This window comes from Equus przewalskii, chromosome 6 (assembly GCF_037783145.1).
Source record: "Equus przewalskii isolate Varuska chromosome 6, EquPr2, whole genome shotgun sequence".
Classification (NCBI taxonomy): Eukaryota; Metazoa; Chordata; class Mammalia; order Perissodactyla; family Equidae; genus Equus; species Equus przewalskii.
Window position 1 is genome coordinate 14078937 of NC_091836.1, and position 22107 is coordinate 14101043.

At 39.8% G+C, this 22107-nt stretch overlaps 1 protein-coding gene across 2 annotated transcripts in view; it reads right to left on the reverse strand.

Moving 5' to 3' along the window:
- Nucleotides 1–8691: 8691 nt before the first annotated feature.
- Nucleotides 8692–22107, reverse strand: part of PDGFD (platelet derived growth factor D) — a 214454-nt gene continuing 201038 nt past the window's right edge. For both annotated transcript variants that reach the window (XM_070623024.1, XM_070623025.1), the window contains exons 6-7: nucleotides 20601–20815; nucleotides 8692–11340 (exon numbers count right to left, since the gene is read on the reverse strand). In XM_070623024.1, the coding sequence (XP_070479125.1) occupies nucleotides 11215–11340; nucleotides 20601–20815 (341 nt within the window). In that variant the 3' untranslated portion in view covers nucleotides 8692–11214. The remainder of the gene's footprint in view (nucleotides 11341–20600; nucleotides 20816–22107) is intronic.

Genomic DNA, 22107 nt, shown 5'->3' on the forward strand with positions numbered 1-22107 from the left:
CCCCACATGAGTCAGTTTTTCATTTTACTTCACTGGCTGTTCCTGCTCATTATCACTATCCCTTGACATCTTAATCAAGGATGCCCCAGAGTTTGAACTTCTTTTCTATTTACTCTCAACCCCGTTGTGATTTCAGCCAGTCTCCTGGATTTAAATGCAATCTCAATCTATCTAACACTAACAGCCAAATCACATCCCCAGCCCCAACTCTTCCCCTGAACCCTGGACTGGCAAATCCAACTATTTGCTTGACTTCTCTGTGGATGGTTATAGGCACTCCTAACTTACCATGTCTAAAATTAGGCTCCAGATCCCCTCCCCACAGCCAAGCCTCCTCTTGCCATAACATTCCCCATCTCAGTTAATGGCAACTCCATCAGACCTTTCACTCAGCCCCAAACCTTGGAGTCATCCTTGATTTCATCTTTCTTCTAACATCCTACATCCTATCCATAAGCAAATCTTGGCTGCTCTATTTTCCTAATACATCCAGGATCTGAGCACTTTTTACTTCACTGCTGCTCCTACACTGCTCTAGCCCACCACCATCTCTTGCTGGCGTTATCGTTGCATTAACCACCTCCTCATTTGTCTCCTGGCCTCTGCCGCCACCCCCTGCAGTCTATTCTTAACATCACCAGAGTTGTTTACATATGAGTCAAATCATGTAATTCCTCACCTCAAAATCCTGTGGAGACTTCCCGTATCAGCCAAGCTAGGTCATGCTGCAGTATCAGAAACAGAAACAACATCATCAGCTGTTACACAGATTTTTCTTTCTTTCTCAGGGTATATATTTACTGTGGGTCATCAGGGGCTCTGCTCAACATAGTCACTCATGGAACCAGGATGATAGAGGTCCTGCCTTGACATGTACTTACATCATCACTCCAGCAGTGGAAAGAGGATGAGAAAACATGCAGTGGCTTTTTTTTTAATTTATTTTTTGAGGAAGACTGGCCCTGAGCTGACATCCATGCCCATCTTCCTCTACTTTATATGTGGGATGCCTGCCACAGCATGGCTTGACAAGCAGTGCAAAGGTCTGCACCCACGATCTGAACTGGCGAACCCTGGGCCGCAGAAGCAGAACGCGCGAACTTAACCACCGAGCCACCAGGCCGGCCCCACAGTGGCTTTTAAAGATGTCACCCCACTCAGAATTGACACATTCCACTTCCACTCTCATTTCTTTGGCTAAAACAAGGTGCCTTGCTGTGCAATAAACCACTACAAAATCTCAGTCGCATGCAGCAATAAGCATTCATTTGTCATACATCTGCAGGCTGGCTGGGCATCAGCTGATCTAGACTAGGCTAGGCGGGGCATCTACTTTAAGATGCAAGTTGTCTGGGGTAGCTCTATTTAACAGGTTTCTCATCCTCCTCCTAGAGTCAGTGGACATGCCAGGGCATGTTTTTTTCATGTGATGGCAGAAGCTCAGGAGGGCAAACCCCACTGGGTAAGCACACTTCGAGTTGTCACTTGAATCATGTCTACTTCCATCCTGTGGTCCAAAGCAAGTCATGTGACTACAGCCACAGCCAAGGGCTAAAGAAGCATACTCTGTCTACTGTGAAGCCAGGGCGTGGGTGTGGATGCAAAGAAGGGGTGAAGAATTGGGGCAATAATCCAAATAAATAATCCAATCTATCACACATGACCACGCCTAATTTTACGGGCAGAGAAATATAATCCTCCTGTGTACCTGAAAGAACTATTTAAAATATTTGATGAACTCCACTAAAGATCTTTAGTTGGATATGCCAAAGTCCTTACAATGGCCTAAAAGATTCACTGAAATCTGGCTTCCTCTAGCTCCCTAACTTCGTCTCCGACCACCCAACATGGCTCATGCCATTCCAGCCCTACACTAAGGAAGCTTCTACCTCAGGGCTTTTGCAATAACTGTTCATTCTGTCAGGAATACTCGTCTAGTAGATATTTGCATGGCTTTCTCCTTTATGTCCTTTGGGACTTTGCTTTAGATGAACACCTACTAAACCTCCCATCCCCCAACCCTCCTTCTATCACTGTCTCCCCCACTGAGGCAGAAGATTCCAACGTTCACGTAGGATCCTGGGCCTGGGTCCTTGGAGACATTCTAGACTCTTCTGTCTTCCACTATATTTAAAGCTTTGCTTTTCAAAATATCCTGAGACTGTCTGCTTCTCACTTCCTCTACTTCGGCCTTCCTGGATGAAGCCTCCTCTCTCTCCTGAGCCTGTTTCCTTAAGTGATCTATAGCTTCTCTCTCATTTTCCTACAGCCAATTTTCTATCTAGTGACAGATCTTTTAACAACTTGTCATATTTCATATTTCACTCCCCTGCTCAAAACTCTAAGGACATCCCAACACACTCAGAATCCAAACTTCTAACCATGACCCATAAGATGCCCTATGAATTGGCCCTGTTTACTTCTTTCACCCCTGTTTTCTTACCATTGAGTTCCTTGTCCACTCCACCCTTACCCTCTTGCTGTCCACATCATCCCTAGCTTGTTTCTGCCTCAGGGCCTTTGCACTTGCTATTCTCTTTGCCTAGAATGCTCTTCCCCAAGATATTTCCACCCATTATTTCCTGACTTCTTTAGCTCTCAGCGAAAATGTCACCTCCTCAGAGAAACCTTCCTTTGCCTAACTTGCTTTGTTTTTCTTACAGCACTTATCACCGTATGAAGTTATGTATGTGTATATTTCCTGTTTCTACCTTGGTGCAAATTCCGTGAAAGCTAGAACATTGTGTGGTTCATTATCTTGTTCATTGTCCCTGTGCTGAATATTGTGTCTAGCTTATAGTAGATGCTTAATTATTATTAATTAAATGAATGAAGCTTGACGAGAATGTTCATTGATGCCCCCAGGGTCTACGCTTGGGGTTATAGGTGAGAAGGCTTTATGAAGAAATTCTTTAGTCCTGCCTCCTGTCCAATGACTTGGACAGATGGCATTACTATGTGATTCAGGACATGGGTTGCAGAAGAACTGCCTGGAGTTTACTACTTGTTGACCTTCGGTAATTTACTTGAACTCTCCGTGCTTCACTTTTTCATCTTTATGAAACATAACGTTGCTTTATAATAAAAGCTTTAATTTTTCAATTTCATAAAACCAATTATCAGTGGGTTATTATGAAAATGAAGTAAATACACGTAAGTTTCAGAAAAATTCCTAGCACGTTGTAAATATTTAATAAATGAACACAATTATCATAGTCAATATCCATTATTTGCAGCTTCTGTATTTGCAAATTTGCCTACTCCTAAAATTTATACGTAACTTCAAAACTAATACACTCAGCTCTTTTTTGTAGTCATCGTGGATATGCACTGAGTGGTGAAAATTTTGAGTTGTCCAACACACACGTTCTCAGCTAAGGTTGACCAAGTCGACACTCTGCCCTCTTATCTCAACTCTCATACTGAAATAAGTGTCTTTTTCATGGTCTATTTAGTGCCACATGTTTTGCATTTTTATGTTTTTTTGTTGGTGATTTTGTCATTTAAAATGGCTCCCAAGTGTAGTGCTAAAGTCTTGTCTGGTGTTCCTAAGCACAAGAAGGCTGTGATGTGTCTTATGGTGAAAATAAGCTTCATTTAGGCATGAATAATAGTGCTGTTGGCCATGAATTCAATGTTAGTGAATCAATAATATATATTAAATAAGGTGTCTTTAATCAGAAACATTCATAAAACAGGATTATATATTGATCAGTCAATGAAAATGTCGTGGCCAGAGGCTCCCAGAAACCTAACCCTGTATTTCCCCCAGAAGCTATGATTCGGTATTCGCTAATTCAGTGTTTGTTGTGATTTTATAGGACTCAATTACCAGGCATAACAAGAATCAACTGTATATTTTTCCTTCCACTCACTAATCAACTTCTCCAGAAAGTGGTTTTCACTCGAAACCTCTATTTCATCACAATACTTCCTGCCAGAATATTTTATTATCTGACTCACATCTGCACCCTATGACATTCTCAGAACCCAAGAGAGAAATTCCGCCAGACCTCAGAACAGGGGGAATGAGGGACCCCCTCAGGACTCTCAGCTGCCTTCTGAGTGTCGGTGTCCTTCTTCCCTCTCTCCCTTTGCAGTTTGACCTTCTCTGGACTTTTTGGTCTATATGGAAGAAGCATGGCAGCCAAAGCCATTGAGTTTTACATCCTCCCATCCAATTAACTGAAGACAGACTGACTCTCTTCTTGGTTCCGTATATCCTGAGAAAGACTTAGGACCCAGGTTGGGTCAGGTGCTGCAACCCTGGATATTCAGCTGAGGCTGGTATGTGTGTGTGTGGTACTGTGACGTGTTATTGTGGCTGCAAGTCTGTGTGTGATGTCTAGAGTCTAGAGATGCATTGTCTGATGTAGTAGCTCCTGGTGATGATGTGGCTGTTTACATTTAAATGTAAATTAAATAAACTTAAGTAAATTAAAAAGTCTTCAGCCATATCAGTCACATTTTAAGTGCTCAATAGCCATATGTAGCTAGTGGCTACAGTATTGGACAGTGCAGATATAGAACACTTCCAACATCACAAAAAGTTCCACTGGGCAGTGCCACTATAGATAAAATGGCTTTTCCGGGAAGAGGTGTGGAGGTGGTGGGAGGGAGGAGTGTTTCTGGGCAATTACATCAGTACGTATTGGCTACATCTTCTCTGCAATGCTTGATAAAACGGGCCCAGTCTCCTTGGAACAATTTCTTCCTCTGGCGCTCAGGATATTTTTATACTCTTGCAATTGCCCTGTGATCCTTTTCCCCCTCAATCTTCACCCTCCCCAAAGTGACTCAACCATTCCAGTGGCTTTTGACAGCTACATGTTGATGACTCCCAAATTTACATCTCATTCTCAGACCCCTTTTCTGAGCTCCAGACCCACAGACCTAACTGCCTGCTTAATAATATTGCCAACTGGATACGTCACAGACCATTTGACATTAATATCTCACAGTGAATTCTTGATCTACACCACGTCTCCTCCTCGACCCAGGCCCCTCTATCTCAATAAACAGCATCTCTATCTGCCTAGTTTATGATGTGAAAAGCCTTGGAAAAATCCTTGACATTTTCCTCCATCTCATTCTCAACACTCAATCCATCCCTAATTCTGGTCAAATAAACAGTCAAATATTTTTCTAATCTAGCCACAATTTTCTTTTTCTCATTTATAATGCCGCCATCTTAATGCACACTCTCCTTCCACTTTCCCCTGGCTAATATTTATTAAACTTTCTGTTCTTGCTCCAATGTCATCTTCGTAAAGAATTCCTCCTTGCTCCCAATCTAAATTCCACCTTTTAATGTCATCCCAAATTATGCTTTTTTTTTTTTTGAGGAAGATTAGCCCTGAGCTAACATCTGTGCTCATCTTCCTGTATTTTATATGTGAGATGCCTGACACAGCACGGCTTGATAAGCGGTGCGTAGGTCTGCACCTGGGATCCGAACCAGCGGACCCTGGGCCGCTGAAGCAGAGTGCGCATATTTAACCACTATGCTGCCACTAGGCTGGCCTCCATCCCACATTATGCTTCTGTTTTTTCAAAATATAATGGATTATTTATTTATTTGTTTAAGATCTACCCTTCCCTCTCTAGTTTGGTATGAGCAGAAAACATAGCTGTTTTATTGTTCCCTAACTCTGTCAACATCTGGCCCAGGGCTGGGTACTTAACCAGCCCTTGGGTAAGTATTTGCTCAATTTTTGGAATGCATATTTGTGAGCTTTGTGAATATCTTTTTTCCTTTTCTTTGTGGTTATGGACGTCCTTCAGGTTCTGTTCTTCATCTTCTCACGGTTTCAGCTTTGCCACTATAAGGATGACTCCCAGTGAAAATGACGAGACCTGGCTCTTCTGAGAGATGTGTCTTCTTCTTTCAGAATTCGCCTCTCCTTCCTGCCTCCTGTTTTCCCAAGGGAATACTCTTGCAATTCTAATCCACATGACACCTTCCTCCAGAACACCCCCATGCCCGCACTACCCTCCTCATCCAGTCATTAAGACCTTTGCATCTTCTTGTTAACCTTTCTCACTTAGTCCATGCAAATAGCACCCCTTAGAGATTTGCAATGCACAATACACCTCTTCCCGTCTCTGAGGTCTCATTTCTGGCCCTATTGTCTCACCTCTACAACTTGAGGAGCTTCCTAATTCATATCCCTACCCTCATCCTTCCTACAGATTGCCAATTTCCAAAATACAGAGTTGCAGAATTGTTCTGTTGGAAAGGACCTACAGAACATCTTACCCTCTGATTTTGTGAATGAGGAAACACACGTCCAGAAAGTGGCAGACTTGTCACTATACCCAAGGGCTTCTAACTTTCTCTCTGGTACTTTATGACACTTGCAGCCCCCACTATGCTCAGAAGCCCCCATGGCTTCCTCTTCAACATGTCAGAAAAGAAACTCCTTTGCTAGCCATCCGTGTGAGACTTTGTGTAACCAGGTGCTTACCTACTTTTGCAAACATACCACCAATTGTTCCTCTATACATTCCTTTCCTTTCGGCCGCTTGACTGTACTCTCTATTCTCTGAACTGCCCACATTCACCTTACTATTTTTGCTGGGGGATCTGTATTTTTTCTGTTTATCTCACCTAAAACATCTTCCTCTAGTTTCATCTTCTGTTGTGGATCACGGGTTTTGAACCCCTAAGCATGCCTGGTACATAGTATGTTTTAACACATTTTGTTGTTGAATGAATAAATGAAATATTTAATTAGTCAGTTTTCCCCATACTGGCTATGGCTACATTTCCTTTGATGGAAGTCAATAAATATCCACCACCATATTCTGAAGTTTGCACCAAAATGGACAATATTAGGAAATACTCACCTGACGCATTCAACTCTTAAAAAGCAGTGATTTCTTAACAGTTGGCAATTTCACCCTATTAAATGCTCACTTGGGATACCGTGCATTTGCTCTCCTGATCTCCTGAAATGACCCTCACCTCCTGTGCCTCCCCAAAACAGACATCAGTCCTGATTCTCTCTGACTTGAAGATGGGTGGGTAGAGACTGGTGAGAAAGATAGGGAATGTGGAAGTCACAGGGAGAAAAGGAAAGACGAGAAGATACTAGAAGAGAATTTTTGTTGCCATATGGCCTCAACCAAAGATATAAGTTAAAGATGGTGACCCAGAGGCTTTAGTTCTTAAAAGAGAATTTGTACGACAGGCATTATTTAAAATAGAAATGGGATACAAGAGTGATTTTAACATTCGGTTCCTGGCCACTAAACCTGGGAACCAGTATCCAACAGTTTAAAATAATTAGAAAGTCAAATGGTTTTATCAGAAAATGAAGATTTCTTGGCCCATAACTTGCTGCACTGAGTACATTAACCTTTATTATGGACTCAGCTCCATTCTCTTCTAATGTGATCTGGTAAAGAGTTTTTAGAGATCTCTATAGCAATGAAATTTATTTTAAAAAAGAAACAAATTAACTTGCAAATTCGGAACTGTAAGATGTTCAGCCAGCATAAAGTCTTAAATTAAGCGGTTAGTTGCTTATCCATTGTTGATGTCTATTATATTTGGGAGATAGCCCAGTGTCTTACGATAAGTTTTGAAGGGCTGTGTAGTCTTTAGCTAGATTTTTAAGAACAACAGAATTTGAATGAATGTCAATAAAACCAGTCAATTATAAATATTCTATTTTCTACCATATCTGATCAGAAGTGTCAATAAGCAAAATAGTATTTTCTAGGATTTCAGTCATGAATACTAATCCATGCATTTTAATTTAATGTTCTACCAGAGGACCCTAGGAGAATACCAACAATTTGGACATCTGTTGAATTATTCTTTGAGTAATTCAGGATATATGCACATTTCTGGAAATTAACTAAAATTCTTAACCTATTTGCATTAAAATACTGTTTATATACATGGCTAGTATGATTTTTTACATAAAAACCCAAGCATTATTTGAGTCTTTCCCCATCCCTCCCCGACACCTTGACTCATACAATAGCTGGTATTTCCGATGGTAAAATTTATCCCTGCCACAGAACACACATCTCTCTACTCCCTTTCCCCAACAATCTAAAACCACTCAACTAAATAAAGTGGCAGAGTTTCACCCAACACTGTGCAGCTGCTCTTCAGTCTCCAGTAGGATGATGATAAAGACTCAGCTATAAGCAAAGCCAAAAGTTCTTGTAGCGAGAAGAGCCCTCTTTACGCTTTGTACCACCCCTCCCAAGTCATAAGCCCCTAAACTGGTCCTCCTGAGCTGACAACACTGACCCACCAGCTGGGGTGTCCGTCTAGATAGGAAAAGGGGCAGTGAAAGAGAAAGTGGTCTGTGATGTTACTGATTTCAGGCCCCCAAGGAAGACAGAGGCTGTGAACTCTCTTAAGCGAGGAATGTCATGGGAAAATATATTTCATTAAAAGGCCTGTGGGGAACAAACAGTCAAACAAAGAAGCAACAATAAAACAACAAATAACAAAACCCAAGTCCGCATTGTGCCACCCAGCTTGAGGAAAGGGCCAGGGCAAAAGCCTGTGGTCAAGGAACAAGGTTTGCGTTCTTTCAACATCCTAAAACCAAGCCCTCAGAAATCACCCAATCTTGTCACTCCAAACAACTGTGTGCATTTGTGAAAGCAAGCTTATAACACTGTACACCTTTTAAAACTGCCATTGAGTACTAAATAATGAAGTAGTTTTGTTCAAAAGCGGTATTTATTTTTCATGAAGATAAGAGGCATATTACATTTGCTATAGACAAGACGATGAGAGGAAAAAGCTGCTTGTTACCGATATGACAAAAGGACATAAAAAATTCTACTTATGAAAGTGTTCTGCTCTATAAGAACATATTGAATGAAAGGCATTATTCCAGGTGAGTGAGCTGTGCCGAAATGCGGATTTATTAGGGTTTGTTTTGAAATGTAATTTGTACGGCGAGCTTTTTATTCCTTTGATGGCAATGAAACAGATTTATTGACTACGTGTTGAAAGTGCAATAGATAACAGATAACCAAGGGAGAAGTTTTAATAAAACACTCAAGAAAGAAGAAAGAAAAGTGAGGGAATATGCCTGCTTACATTTCAGCTAATAAATAAAAAGTACAGATAGGGCTTTAACTGAAAACCATCCTGGTTATTGCAGCCTGGAAGGTTTATTGAAAATGGAGTAGAACACTCTAATTTTTCACACTTACAGCTCCGAGGTGAGCTGAACAAGCTGGAGTGATGTAACACACATTTTGATTTGGATCCAGGAAACTGATGTTTTCATGGGAAACCTGCAAGTGGTCATGAAGGGGAAGAGCGGTTCCTGTTATGAGAGTGTCCGCCTCGGCTATTTCTGATTTTGGACAATTGAGTACTTAATTTTACCACTCACCCCCTGAGGTAAAAACACTGGACGTTTTTAGGGAAGTTTTGAAAGTACTTTAATAAGCATAGGCCTTTCATTTCCAAGAGCTGGGAAGAAATGAGCTACTAAGGATAGTTGAGAACTTGGTCCTGAGAGCACCATGCTTAGAAATCCAAGTATATTTAGGCCACTCCTCTGACACTGGGACTTAATGAGCCCCTGTCACAAATGCCTCACTCAAATTGGTAGTCAGTAGAGCCCTGGACTCCTGGAAGAAATCAGCTCTCCTTCTTTTCTCTCAAGGCAGGAAGAAAAATGTAGCGCTCTCTGAGCAGCCCCTGGGCTATCTTGATTTCAGAGTTGCTCTCTTAAGAGTCTTGCTTTGCAGACTGATGAATCACTTCCTATGCCTGGAGGCAGTCTCCTTTCCAAGAGACATGAAGGAGCCAGGGAGGAAAAATTACTCTAAATACCAATACCAACCATCAATGCAAAACCAGGTTTCTAGCAGTAGAACAGGGCCAAACTCGAGCTCCCACCACTTGTAGTGTCACTTCTTCGAACAAGCTCTATAGATTTAGAAAGAATGAGATCCCAGATCTGATTTCACTTAGTTCAGAAACAGGAATGCAGAGTGGTGAGTGAGTATCTGATTAGGGATTTACATCAATAAAATTGGCTTGTTTTAATACACAAAAGCTTTTAGGTTATAAATATTCCTTGAGGGCTTGCCAAATATAAAATGCCATTGTAAATCCATGTCTGTATATTGAAGAGACAGGAACACAAAAGCAAGATACATAAAATTAATTGGCACTGTTTGGAGAGTTTGAATCCATTATCAAATATGGATCCTGTCAAATATTCCATCCAATTTCCAGTTATGTTAATACTTCGATGCTCACTTTTTTGACTTTCAACTGCCTCAATCTTTCAATGAACACTGTTTTGACAGGCTCATGTAGACTCCCCACGCCATTCTCCAAAGGAGTTACTACTGTGGAGGGATGTTTGGAAAGGAACAATTCACAATTCTGCTACAACTTATAAACTGTCTCTCGTAAGATTATAATAATAAACTTTCTGAGAAACTTTTTTTGAGACAGGTGTTAAATGAATTAGCACGCCTCAGCAAGATACCTAAAAAGAAGATTTAATGACTTAATTTCTAAGGCACCTATATTACTATGGCATGCTTTTGGAGACAGGTGATTATTGTCTAAATAGGTAAGTATGTGGTGCATCTTATGGGAAAAATGGTTATGTTTGTGCCTTTTTCTCAGAAACCATATTTTTCCTTTCTTATAATTAAGAAGTATCCGTAAGAAAAGCCCATCTATTGGTTTTTAATATCCAAGGCGTTTTCTTGAAAAGAGCAAGATCCAAAATTGTTTCGTGATTCCAAATTTAAAAATAAACAAATTAATTCTTCCAAATTTTCCAAAAGCATGTTTCATGTATATAATATGTCTCCTATTTTGTGAAAAGATTTTAAGGGTCTAAATAACTCAACCATATGTAAGCTCTGGTGTACCTGGTTATATATACTGAATAAACCATTTGATCTATTTACACATAGACATGGGGATACATATATATATTTGTGTGTGTATATATATATATATATCCTGAGACACTATTATTAAATGCAATCCTATATTCTTGGATATAGAAGTTGATGATACACCTTTCTACTTGTCACAGCACTAACAAAGCTAGGTTGAAACTCAGCAACCGCTTGTATTCAATGCTTTGCAGGCTAGTAGTAAGTTCGGTTGCTGGTGGGAGAAGGGTCTCTTGCCACACCCTCCTTAAACTAAAGGCTCTTTCATGCTTAACGTAAGTATTGTATGTGCACATTCTTTTATCGAGGTGGTCTTGAGCTGCAGATACAATCACACCGCTCATGGTGATCCAACTGGATGTCAACGAGAGCCATGTGCTTCGCTCTGCTCCTCCTCTTGAAATGGCCAGGTTCAAACTTTAATACCTAGGACAAGAAACATATTTGCTGTTAGAAAGCCCCTGGAGTTTAACTCAACTAGATAGCACTTATTCTCTTTATGACAACTAGTTCTTAACCCTTTGAGAATCCAGAGAAAATTATGGGCTCACTATTAGAAGGTACATATGCAAATATTTTTACAAGCCATCATCAATTCCTCGAAGTAGAGGGGTCTAGTGATCCCAGAGTAATGCCTCCTGCAATTACCTACCTGCAGTACCAAGATGACCTCAGGTGTCCTAGCAGGTATTTACCGATGGCTTTCTAAGGGCCTGCTTTGTGCCAGGTGCTGTCCCAAATACTATCATAAAGATTCTTCTGACCAAAGGATGTGTTACAGAAAAATACAATACCAAGCATATTATTATCTCTGTGGACAGGACAATGAATAAAGTCATGAACGTAATATGCCGGTATGGCTAAATGTTTGATTGACATAAAACATTTTGCCCTGATGCAGGTCATTAGTGGCCATAAAAATATGAAAAGGTGTTTGTGTTCACACACACTTGTTAATATATAATAGCTTTTACAATTCAAAACAAATCAGGCTCCACTAAAAGCTTTGTACATGAATACCTGTGTATCAATACAGCATTTCTTAAATTAATAAAGTATATCCTTAATTTTTTAAATCAATAAGTTTAAACATAATTTTTTAAATTAGTAAGGTTAAGTAGAAGCTAACTCTTCCCGCTGTGGCCTTCATCGAAGTCAAACAGTAGCAGCACACGCACAAATGCTCGGAAAATTACATACTCGCTTTAACATACACTATATAGTCAGTTTAATCGCTTCTCTTCTTCACGTTCTTAGGTTCTGATTAGCCTTTACTTTTGATCTTGTTCTATTCTCCTTTCAGACTGTAAACTCCATCACGGCACCATCAAACAATTATGTAGCATTTTACAGTTTTCAAAGAACTTGCACAGCCGCACTATTTCTTTTGCCCTCAGGTGAACCTTGTCACCCAGTAGAGGAGACGTCTTCATTCCCATTTTGTAGATTAGGGAATTGAGACTCTAAAGGAAGCTCAGTGCCTTTTGGACCCAGGAGCAGGGCTTTTTCCTCCAGGCTCCTAGCACACTCCGACCCAATGCCTCTCCAATGTGCCTGTGATTTCCTTCTGTGTCTCAAAAGTGTGTTGGGCCCCACATGTGAGCGGGCGTGGTGACCTGCTACACTTTGCTTGGTATACTTTGGTCTTAGATGAAGGTTAGACATGGTGAAATCTTGCTTTCACATCTGTATAACTTTTCACGGCTTTCCCACAATTCTTTACAATAAATTATATTCTCAGCAATTTTCTCATCCTCACATTACCAGTGTGAAGTCATAAACAAACCAAAACCATGTCCTAGGAAAATAGGCCCAGAGTCCTCAGTACACATGCATCATAGTATGTGCACCCACTTTACTTTAGTATCTAGCCAAGCTGTTCCATAGGAGTTCCAGGGAGGAGGAGAATGAATCACTGTATTTGTTCAATGTTCCATCAAGCTAGGGCGCCTGGACTCTGCTAACACAGAATGGACATGGAGTCCCATTTGTAGAAGAGCTTCAAAAGAAGATTAATGAGTACAAAATTGGGGGGAAAAATAACATCCTAAGAGAGTTCATGAAGAATGCGCAAGTCTCAAAAGTATTTGATATTGGTAAAGCTGTCCAAATGCCTTTTTTTTTTTTTTTTTTTTTTGCTGAGGAAGAGTGCCCTGAGCTAACGTCTGTTGCCAATCTTCCTCTTTTTTTGCTTAAGGAAGATTAGCCCTGAGTTAACATCTGTGCCAATCTTACCCTATTTTTTTGTATGTGGGACACCTCCACGGCATGGCTGGTGAGTGGAGTAGGTCCATGCCCAGGATCTAAACCTACAAACCTGGGCCACAAAGTGCAGCATACAGAACTTTAACCACTCGGCCCCTGGGCCAGGCCCCCAAATGCCAGTTTTGATAGCTAACTGATACCTTTTTCTCTTGCAATTTTGCCATACTTACAATATGTATCACACACTCTCATATGATGTATTATGCATTCTTTCTATTAATTCGATTATAAGCACTCTGAGGGCAAGGAGAGCAAAAATAATCACTTACATTATTGAGTATTTACTAGATGCCACACACTGTTCTAATTGACTTGGCAAATACTAACTTACTTCGACTTCACTGCAACACTATAGGTACCATTAGGTACTTTCCTAATTCTGTCCATAGATAAGGAAAGAGAGAGATTATGTCACTTGCCCAAAGTCACAGAGCTAGTAACTGGTGGAACCAGAATTTGACTCTGCATGGACTAGCTCATGCCCTTTTCTCTGAAATTGAAACTTTTGTCTCTACAGCTCAGCAGTATATTGAGAACATAGTGGCTGCTAAAGAAATGTACCTGGGTGAACGTGGTGGGTGATGCCACCAATGCAGAAGTATGGGGGTGTGTGTTCATGTTCTCTCCTTTTTACTTCCTCCCTGAATCTCCTCTATGCCACCTCCAACAAACACAGGGGACAAAATAAGCCAGGAAATAAAGCAAAGGCCAAAATGAAGTGGCCCATACTTTGGACCACTTTTAATCCTTTGCAATTTTAAAATAAAATTTAAAGTACTGAGAGCAGAGTTACAATGACATTTGCCTTTCCCTGCTCCTGTGTTCTCTCCTGCTGGGTGAACAAGAAAATAAACTTGTTGCTTCTCCATGAAAATATAAGTTAAAAAAGCAATGGCTGAAGAATGCATTACATTTTTGGGTATTAAATAGCCCTGCCCATGACAGATATAAAAGCCCTACTGTGCCATATTTGGGCAGAGTGCCCTGGAAGCAGTTAGAGACTGGCGTCCTACAGCTTTGCCAAGAATTTCTCCAATATAAATTAGCCACTATTGTCCAAGACTATCTCCATGTAAACTAGATTTAGGGGTTGGCAGAAGCAGAGAAGGGAAATGGTTCCTAAGAAGATGAGCATATGATATGTATTCTCTGTTTAAAGAAGGCCATCATGAGAGCCTAATAACTTGCAACGACTAGCATCTATAAATTCAGTGCTCTGTCGATTTGCTTTCTCATCTGACAGCAAACAAAAGTGTGTGCTCTGGGATGAGAGCAGAGCCTGGGCAGTTTTTCTAACTGGTCTGATTGTTCGGGGATTTTCCCTGTGTTTTATATTAAGCAACATGAGGACAGTATATATGTGTTTTGCTGATAAGAAGAGAAAAATGAATTGGCAGACACTTTCCCAGACAAGACAGGAAAGCACTGTTTGAACAAAGTGGAAATTGGACTGCTTTTCTGGCTGATCACAGCACTGATGTTCAAAGCTTTCAGACCATGTAATAGTCTTAGGTTCAGGTACACAGCATTGAACAGAGGAAGAAAGCAAAGCTGATTTGAGAGAGCATGGAAAGTTAAAAGAAAAATGAAAAGCCTTTATCTGAAAAAGCAAACTGGCTGGTTATGGGTTATCTGGTCACCTTTAAAGGGAAAGAACTATTGAATTAATTACAGCCGCTGAAGGACACTTGCTAATAGGTGCCATCACAAAATGCTTTCCTATTTTCTGAGCTATGAGTCACAGCTGCAAACACACACGCTGAAATAAAAATTCACTGAGGAGCAGGCAGCCATTTCTTAGCACCTATCAGTGAAAATGGAAAAGTTGACGCCTCTCTACCACCTGGAAAACCACATGAAGCCAGGCAAAGTTGACTTTTATTAAATGGAGAATGACTGTGTCAGTTGGTGTCTTACACAGCACTACACAAAGTCAAAGATGCTCAGTTTGCAATTACCATATCACAAACGATATTTAACTATAGTTACTCGCCTTGTTGCCAAAAAACCACTGAATGAATCATTGCCATAAAGCTGTTACAGTAATAAAACAATACTAGGCAGAGAAGCTATCTGCTGAGTTGGGTTCTTGTTTATTGACAATATAAAAAAAGGTTGTTAAGGCCTTGTAACAGTTTTCAAATTAATGGCTGACATAGGAACACAAGTACATATTTCAGGACAAATGCATTATATAAACCTGAATCATTAAGAGTTTATTTAAGATTCTATCCAACTTCTAAAGCAGGCAGTATTCAGTACACATATAGTTTCTTATTTTAAGAAAAAAAAAAGGCTTCCATATTTTTGCTTCCATTTTTACTTCTGTCATGCTTATAGCCTCTATGAAAAATGTGCATAGAGTTAAGATTTTTAAGGGCTAATAGTCAATTTTTCTGAAACCTAAGTGACTACAAGCAAAAATATTTTGAGAAGGGATAACATATTATTTTCTACCTGGATAGCTGCTCAACTTGCAGGCAATAGTCACAGCAGAGGCTGAGGGCTGTCCTGGAAGGACTGATACCAAGTCATAAGACACAGCACTCACAAAGAAAGATACAAATGACAGAGTTCAGCAACGTTTTGCTGACAAGTTAAATTTGAAGGTGACCAAAGTGTGGGGGTATAGTTAGGGTCTATAAAACGCTCATGAAGTTTGAAAATGCAATACTGACATCTGTAGACATTAACTTCTAATAGAAATTTCTGTGAGCACTCTGGGGTTACCATGGGGGGCATTTAGCTGTACTCGTACCTTTACAGAACTAAACAGTTAAATGATTTTGGCGGCTCCTTAGAGGGTCAATGACTACATGTTCAGCCTTCCCATTGCAGAACACATAATGGAAGCCTAGCTGGGCACCAAATTTCAGAGCGTGGCATTGGCATTGAGTATCAGTCATGACACAGATGGGTCTTGTCTACCTGAGGAGTATCATGCCCCATGACAGGTTTGCTCAACTTCCGCAGGAAGGCCAGATGTGATGCTAGATCTAGAAGGGAGAGGATGTGAGCCTCTCGTAGTACTTAAACGAGAGTCCATTCACTTGGTGAGTCATCAGGGCTGTAAGGAAGTCAGAACTCAGAAAGCTAGCCCATGCTCTTAAAAAAATTCCACCCACATCTGTTTATGCTTTACAATCTTCAAATGCTTTCATTCACCCAGTATCCCCAGGAGGTAAGTAGCACGGGTGTTATTTTTGATGAGTGAATCAACTTTTTATAGCAGTCTATAAACATCAATTGCTCCAGATCATATCTTTATTCTTTTGCATTTACCTAGCACTTCAACGTCCCATTTGTTTATATTCCTTTCACAATTTCAGTAAGATAAGATTTTGGGGGGTAGGATAGAGTGTAACGATTAATGGATATCATGTAATTTCACGTCTGTCTGGGAACTCAAAACTGTAAATTAGTGTGGGGATTATCTGAAGAAACCTGAGGCCCTGGGAGGTTTTAAGCAGCTGGTTCTAGGTGGTCTCTCATGTGGCAGAGCTGGAACCAGAATCCACATCTTCTCTCTTCTAGTTGTGCACTTTTTTCGCTCTATTTTCCTCTTTCTCATAGGAAAACAGAGGAAAGAGGAAAGGCCTGCAAGACAGCTGTGTCATGGTCTCACTCAAAGAAGGAGAAAGGAGAGGAAGTAGGGAGACTCTATAAGCTCTAGAAATGCTATTTCCAGAAAAAGAACAGAAAAGAGATTTTCTTGACTTTTGTTATGGTTAGTTATAATTATTACCCCAAATCTCATTGCCTCTGCCATTGAGTAGAAATTCCTTGAAAAATTTTTTTTCCTGTCTCCTTGGTCTCAATTTGCAATTTTAGCTAAATTTGTTTCAATGACAGATGCTTAAAATACGTAAAACCTAAAAGTACTATTGTTTGATCTCAATTCTGAAGCTCAACATTTTATTACCTCTAATCTTCTGTTTCATATATAAATATCTGCTTACATTTTCTAACTCTTAAACTGTAATAGAAAGCAAATATTTAATACTAAATTCTACATTAAAATAAAAAGAATCCTCTAAAGTCACTTTCTCATTTTGTCCAGAGACAGAAATAATTCTAGATGTTATAAGTGTGCCAGAAACAGAGATGGATCCAGGATTGTGCTGTTCAAAATGGTAGCCACTAGCCACGTGTAGTTTTTTACATTTAAATTATTTAAAATTAAGTAAAATTAAAAATTCAGTTTCTTAGTTGTGTTATGTACACTTCAAGTGCCCCATAATCACGTGTTGCTAGTGACCACCATATTGAACAGCGTAAACCTGGAACATTCCCATCACTGCAGAAAGTTCTCCTAGAGAGTTCAGGAGGTTATGTCAACATCATGAAAAAATCATGAGACAAAGGACAGAGAAAATTAACTTCTTGTCTCTCTGCTGCTTCCTAAGTTTTTGGCTGTTGACTGAATGGACATAGCCAGGGAACCAGATGATGAATAACAGTAAGCATTAATTTAAAAGGTCACCATATTTCTAAGAAATATCCTATTTCTTCATTATGCATTATCAAGGAAAGATGAGAACTGAAACAATAGCATCTTCTATTGTCTACAAAATATGTTTTCTGGAGCCTCTCCTTTTTAAAAATCACTACCCAAAGTATCTTTTATATCCTATATATTCCAAGAGGCATAGAATGGTTGTTAGGAAAAAGGATACCTATAAAACTTTTTAGAAAAGGAAATACTAAAGATGGTAATATGGTATTGCACAGTGAAGAATGCTCAAACCCCTACAGGAGAAGTAGCAGGACCTGTGAAAAGAGCAATGATATTAGCATCATTAGGAGCTTTATAATTTCTTGGATTTTATTCCTTAAATGTTGAGTATTGAAATATTTGTGGAGCGTCACACAGCTGCTTATGTGACAAATTCTAGTCACCCTCTTAAGGTTGCTAATCGCCTATAGAAACTCATTTCACATCTCCTCAGTTACAACCAGGAGTGGGGGAAACTGGTTTCTCATTTCTCTGAGGTAAGAATACAGAGAACTAACAGAAGACGAAGATATTTCCATAATGAACCTAGCCCAAGCACCATTTCTGGAAATGGAACAGCCCTCTGCTCTTTTCCACAGGGCACTCCACAGAGTGATTGCTGGGACACATTTCAAGGGTGTTTTAGGAGTCCCAGGGAAACGCGCCAGGCGTGTTTGTTGCAGGTTTGCAGTTACTGACTGAGTGATGGCTGCTGTTTCGTTCCTTTGTCCAGCACTTGGCAGAGTGATTTTGTAGAGCTCTGCAGACTCCTGCAAGTAAAAATACTACTACACATGCTTCAAAGGGATGCTTCAGAGAGCAGTTTCACAAAGATGCCAGCATTTCAGATCCACTCGTGTGACCGAACAAAGAGATCAAGGGCTTCCTTCCTAGATATTAATTGTGAACAGAAATTTACAGGGAACAGCTATTGTGTACAGAGACAAGAAAGGAACTAAGAAAAGGACTCTTCAGAGCTCTTCAGAGTTAACTGTCTGCGAGGCAAGGGTCCTTTTGGGTGTATGTTTAACTCTGCCGTTTCCACAATATGGAATTTAAAAAATCAAGCTGTAACTTCTAGCTGAGCAGAGAGTCAGGATGAAAATAAAGCTCTCTACAAATACATCAAAGGCTGAACTCGAATATTTTTCCTCACAGTTATGACTAGGTAGAGATCTTGTCACTTCCTCAATTATTTTAACTCCAACCTGATTATCGCATTCTGCGTTCATCCTCAGGGTATGACTAAATGTTACAAAATTCAGGTTCTTAGATGCAAAGGACCACATCCAATCTAGAGTTCATCAGGTCATACAAAAATAAAACACAATGCATACAGACGATAGCATTCTTTGCATATGAGAACATTTTTTTTTCCTTTGAAAACTGTGGGGTGGAGTAAGAAATTCTTGTGACTAAGAAAATATGTTCTATGTAGGTCTAAAAAAATGTGTTTCCGCTGTCGAAGGTACGCATGGTTATTGTGGCCCACGACTTCCTACATTTCTCAAGTTGAAAATACCAGTTATGATGTATTTATTTTCATTTAGCTCAGAAGTTATCTCCTAACTTATTATTATTGTTTTATTGTTTTCAGGATAACAAAACAGTTTTACCAAGCTGGAGATTTTATTTAGGGAGAACTACCTATTCCTTTGCTTTGGTGGGTACTGATGAAAAGCAACTCAAACAATAATAGCAAACACTAATGTTTGCTTCACATTTTAGTTTATATTTTTAAATGTATTTCTGTAGGATATTTCACATCTTAACAAAATGCATTTCACATGCACTCCTTTATTTGATCCCAGAACCACCCTGAAGGGATTATCTGATATAATTTCTTAGTCCCATTTCACTCTAAACTTTAGTGACTTGCATTTGCTCCCCAAATCAGGAAGTAATAAAGCTGCTGTCAATGCCAGGAGCACCTCTAACTGCCCTTTACTCTTTCTTTAATGCTCAATAAAGTGCTTTCTATTTAAAAAGAGAGAGCACCGTGTTACTTGTGATAAGAACATAGACTCTGGAACCAGCTGATCAGAGTTTAGGTCTCGGCTCTCTGATTTATTGACCTTATTGACCATGTCACACTGGTCAACTTGCTGATCCTCTTAGGCCTCAGTTACTCCCCTATGAGAGAATAAAAATGGCACCCTCACAACGTTGCTGAAAAACTGCTGAGTGAGCTGGTGACTACTTATAATAGTGTCTGGCACACAGCAAATGCTCATGAGTGTTTGTTGGCACTATTATTAAAGGTTACTTTCTCCTTAGATTTTTGTTCCTCTTACATCATTTTATTTACTTTTGCTTATTTTTGCATAATTTCCCAGTTGATTTCCCAGGTAGCACTCAATAGTATTTAGGAAAAACTAGTATTTCTAGAAGAACAATACTTCCATATTTAGAGAATGAAAAGGTCTCTGATAATGTCTATTTTCTGACAATTCATATTTTTCTATCTTTGCTTAATTTTTTAATGACATGATTAAATGAATGTTTGGCTCTTAGGATTTTCTTAAAGCCATTTAGATTTTGCAGCCATATCCCGTAAATGAATACCATCATATTTCTACAATGAGGCCAAGTAAGCTCTGAAATTACTGCACCATACATTTGATTGATTATATATTCTAACAAGGCTGTTGTCAACCCACATGGTTTACTGTGAGAATCAGAAAAAGGAGTGCCTTCTTCAGGATGGACTTAATTCCTACCCAGGGCACTTGGCTTGGTAAGTTTAGCACGAGTGAAAGTTCAGCTCCAAATCATCCCCTGCCCTGACTGGGTGTCCTTGTGCAGTGAACAACCCGCACCACTGTATGCAATGGCCCTGAATTCCAACACACTATAGATTACAGGACTGACGCAGCTGAAAAGAGCTAAATGCAGCACTGCAACAAAATACTTGAGAATGACATACCTCGTGATACTTTTTCACAGTCTTCCCTGAATTACACGTACAGGACTTCCAGTTGACGGTTCCACAGCCACAATTTCCTCCACAGCGCTGCACAAGGAGGCAACGTGGAAAGAAGACGACGTTGGTCAGCTTCAGCTCCTCTCTTAAGTTGACCGAGTAATTCCTGGGAGTGCAACTGTAACGCTTGACATCATCATTGAGCCTGTCCAGGTCAACTGGAAGAAACACACACACCATGTAACAAAGCGCATGGCTGTAAACAAACACGCTCAGCATGTGTTTTTGGGAACAGAGCGGGAAGATTCCGAGAGGACAAACTTAACCAGGGATTGAGTCTGTCTTTGGGATCCAGTTACTACTCAAACACCAAAGGTGGAAAATTTAGTTTCTCTTTTGATCCTGTCTGCCCTTCAAAAAAAAAATCAACAACAACAAAGAAAAAAATGAAAAACTCTCAGCAACTTGGCTAAACCTATATCTTGGCTCAAATTTCCTTGTGCCTTGCAAAAAAAAAAAGTTCTGATGAAAGAAAACGAAAAGTTCAGCAATTTAAAATCATTGCCTTTATCTTAAAAAACAAAATAAATTGTTTCATGGTTCTAAATAAGTCCTGACTGTAAGCCATTACTTAAATTTAATTTGAACCATATCGAAGACACATTAGGGATAACCAGTCTAATATATTTAACTGGCAATGAAATTTTACTAGTAAATGTGAGGAAGAAGAAGGTCTTAGCTTCATTTTAACTCCAAGGTCAACCAAAATGTCCAAGGAAATTGCATTTTTTGGGTTGTGAATGTGATGCCTATTTGTGTCCTGGGTCCTAGAGGGCAGTAGAGCATAGTGGGTAAGCGCCTGGTCCCTGCAGGAAGGCTACAGCTGCCTCCACATTGTGGCTCTGCCTGTTTTGAGTTGGGAAGTTACTTAACTGCTCCCAACTCTGCTTTCTCACCTATAAAACGTAAGTAGTATAACTTGACCGATTTCACAGCAATATTCAAAGGATTGAATTTAGCTTGTGGTACTCAATCAATGCTCGTTATTCATCTTGATTCATTTAGATTTTTCCTCCATTTTTTCCCTTTAAAGCCAAATGGTCAAAAATTAAAAGAAAAAAAAATGTCACACCTTTCTCCTCTATTTCTCTCTTTTAGCCGTTACTCGATGTGAATGATTGTCAAGGCAGTATGGTTACTGGGACTTCTATGAATTAAGAGCATCACCCTAACTTTTCAAATATAAGTCATAAATGCGTACTGGAATTAAATTTGCATTATTGTATTAATAAATCACGTTTCAATTAGTGCTCTCAAAATCCATCCTATCATCCATCATTTGCCATCCGAATCCTCTGACTGATGAGCACACATGTGACTATCTTCTCACAAGAGTGCAGCTAGAAGAAAGTGCTTTGTCTGCACACGCTCCACCACCAGTTCCTAGCATACTTCCCATGTCACCTGCCAGGCCACCACAGAAGGAATCCCACAAATGTTAGGAAGATAT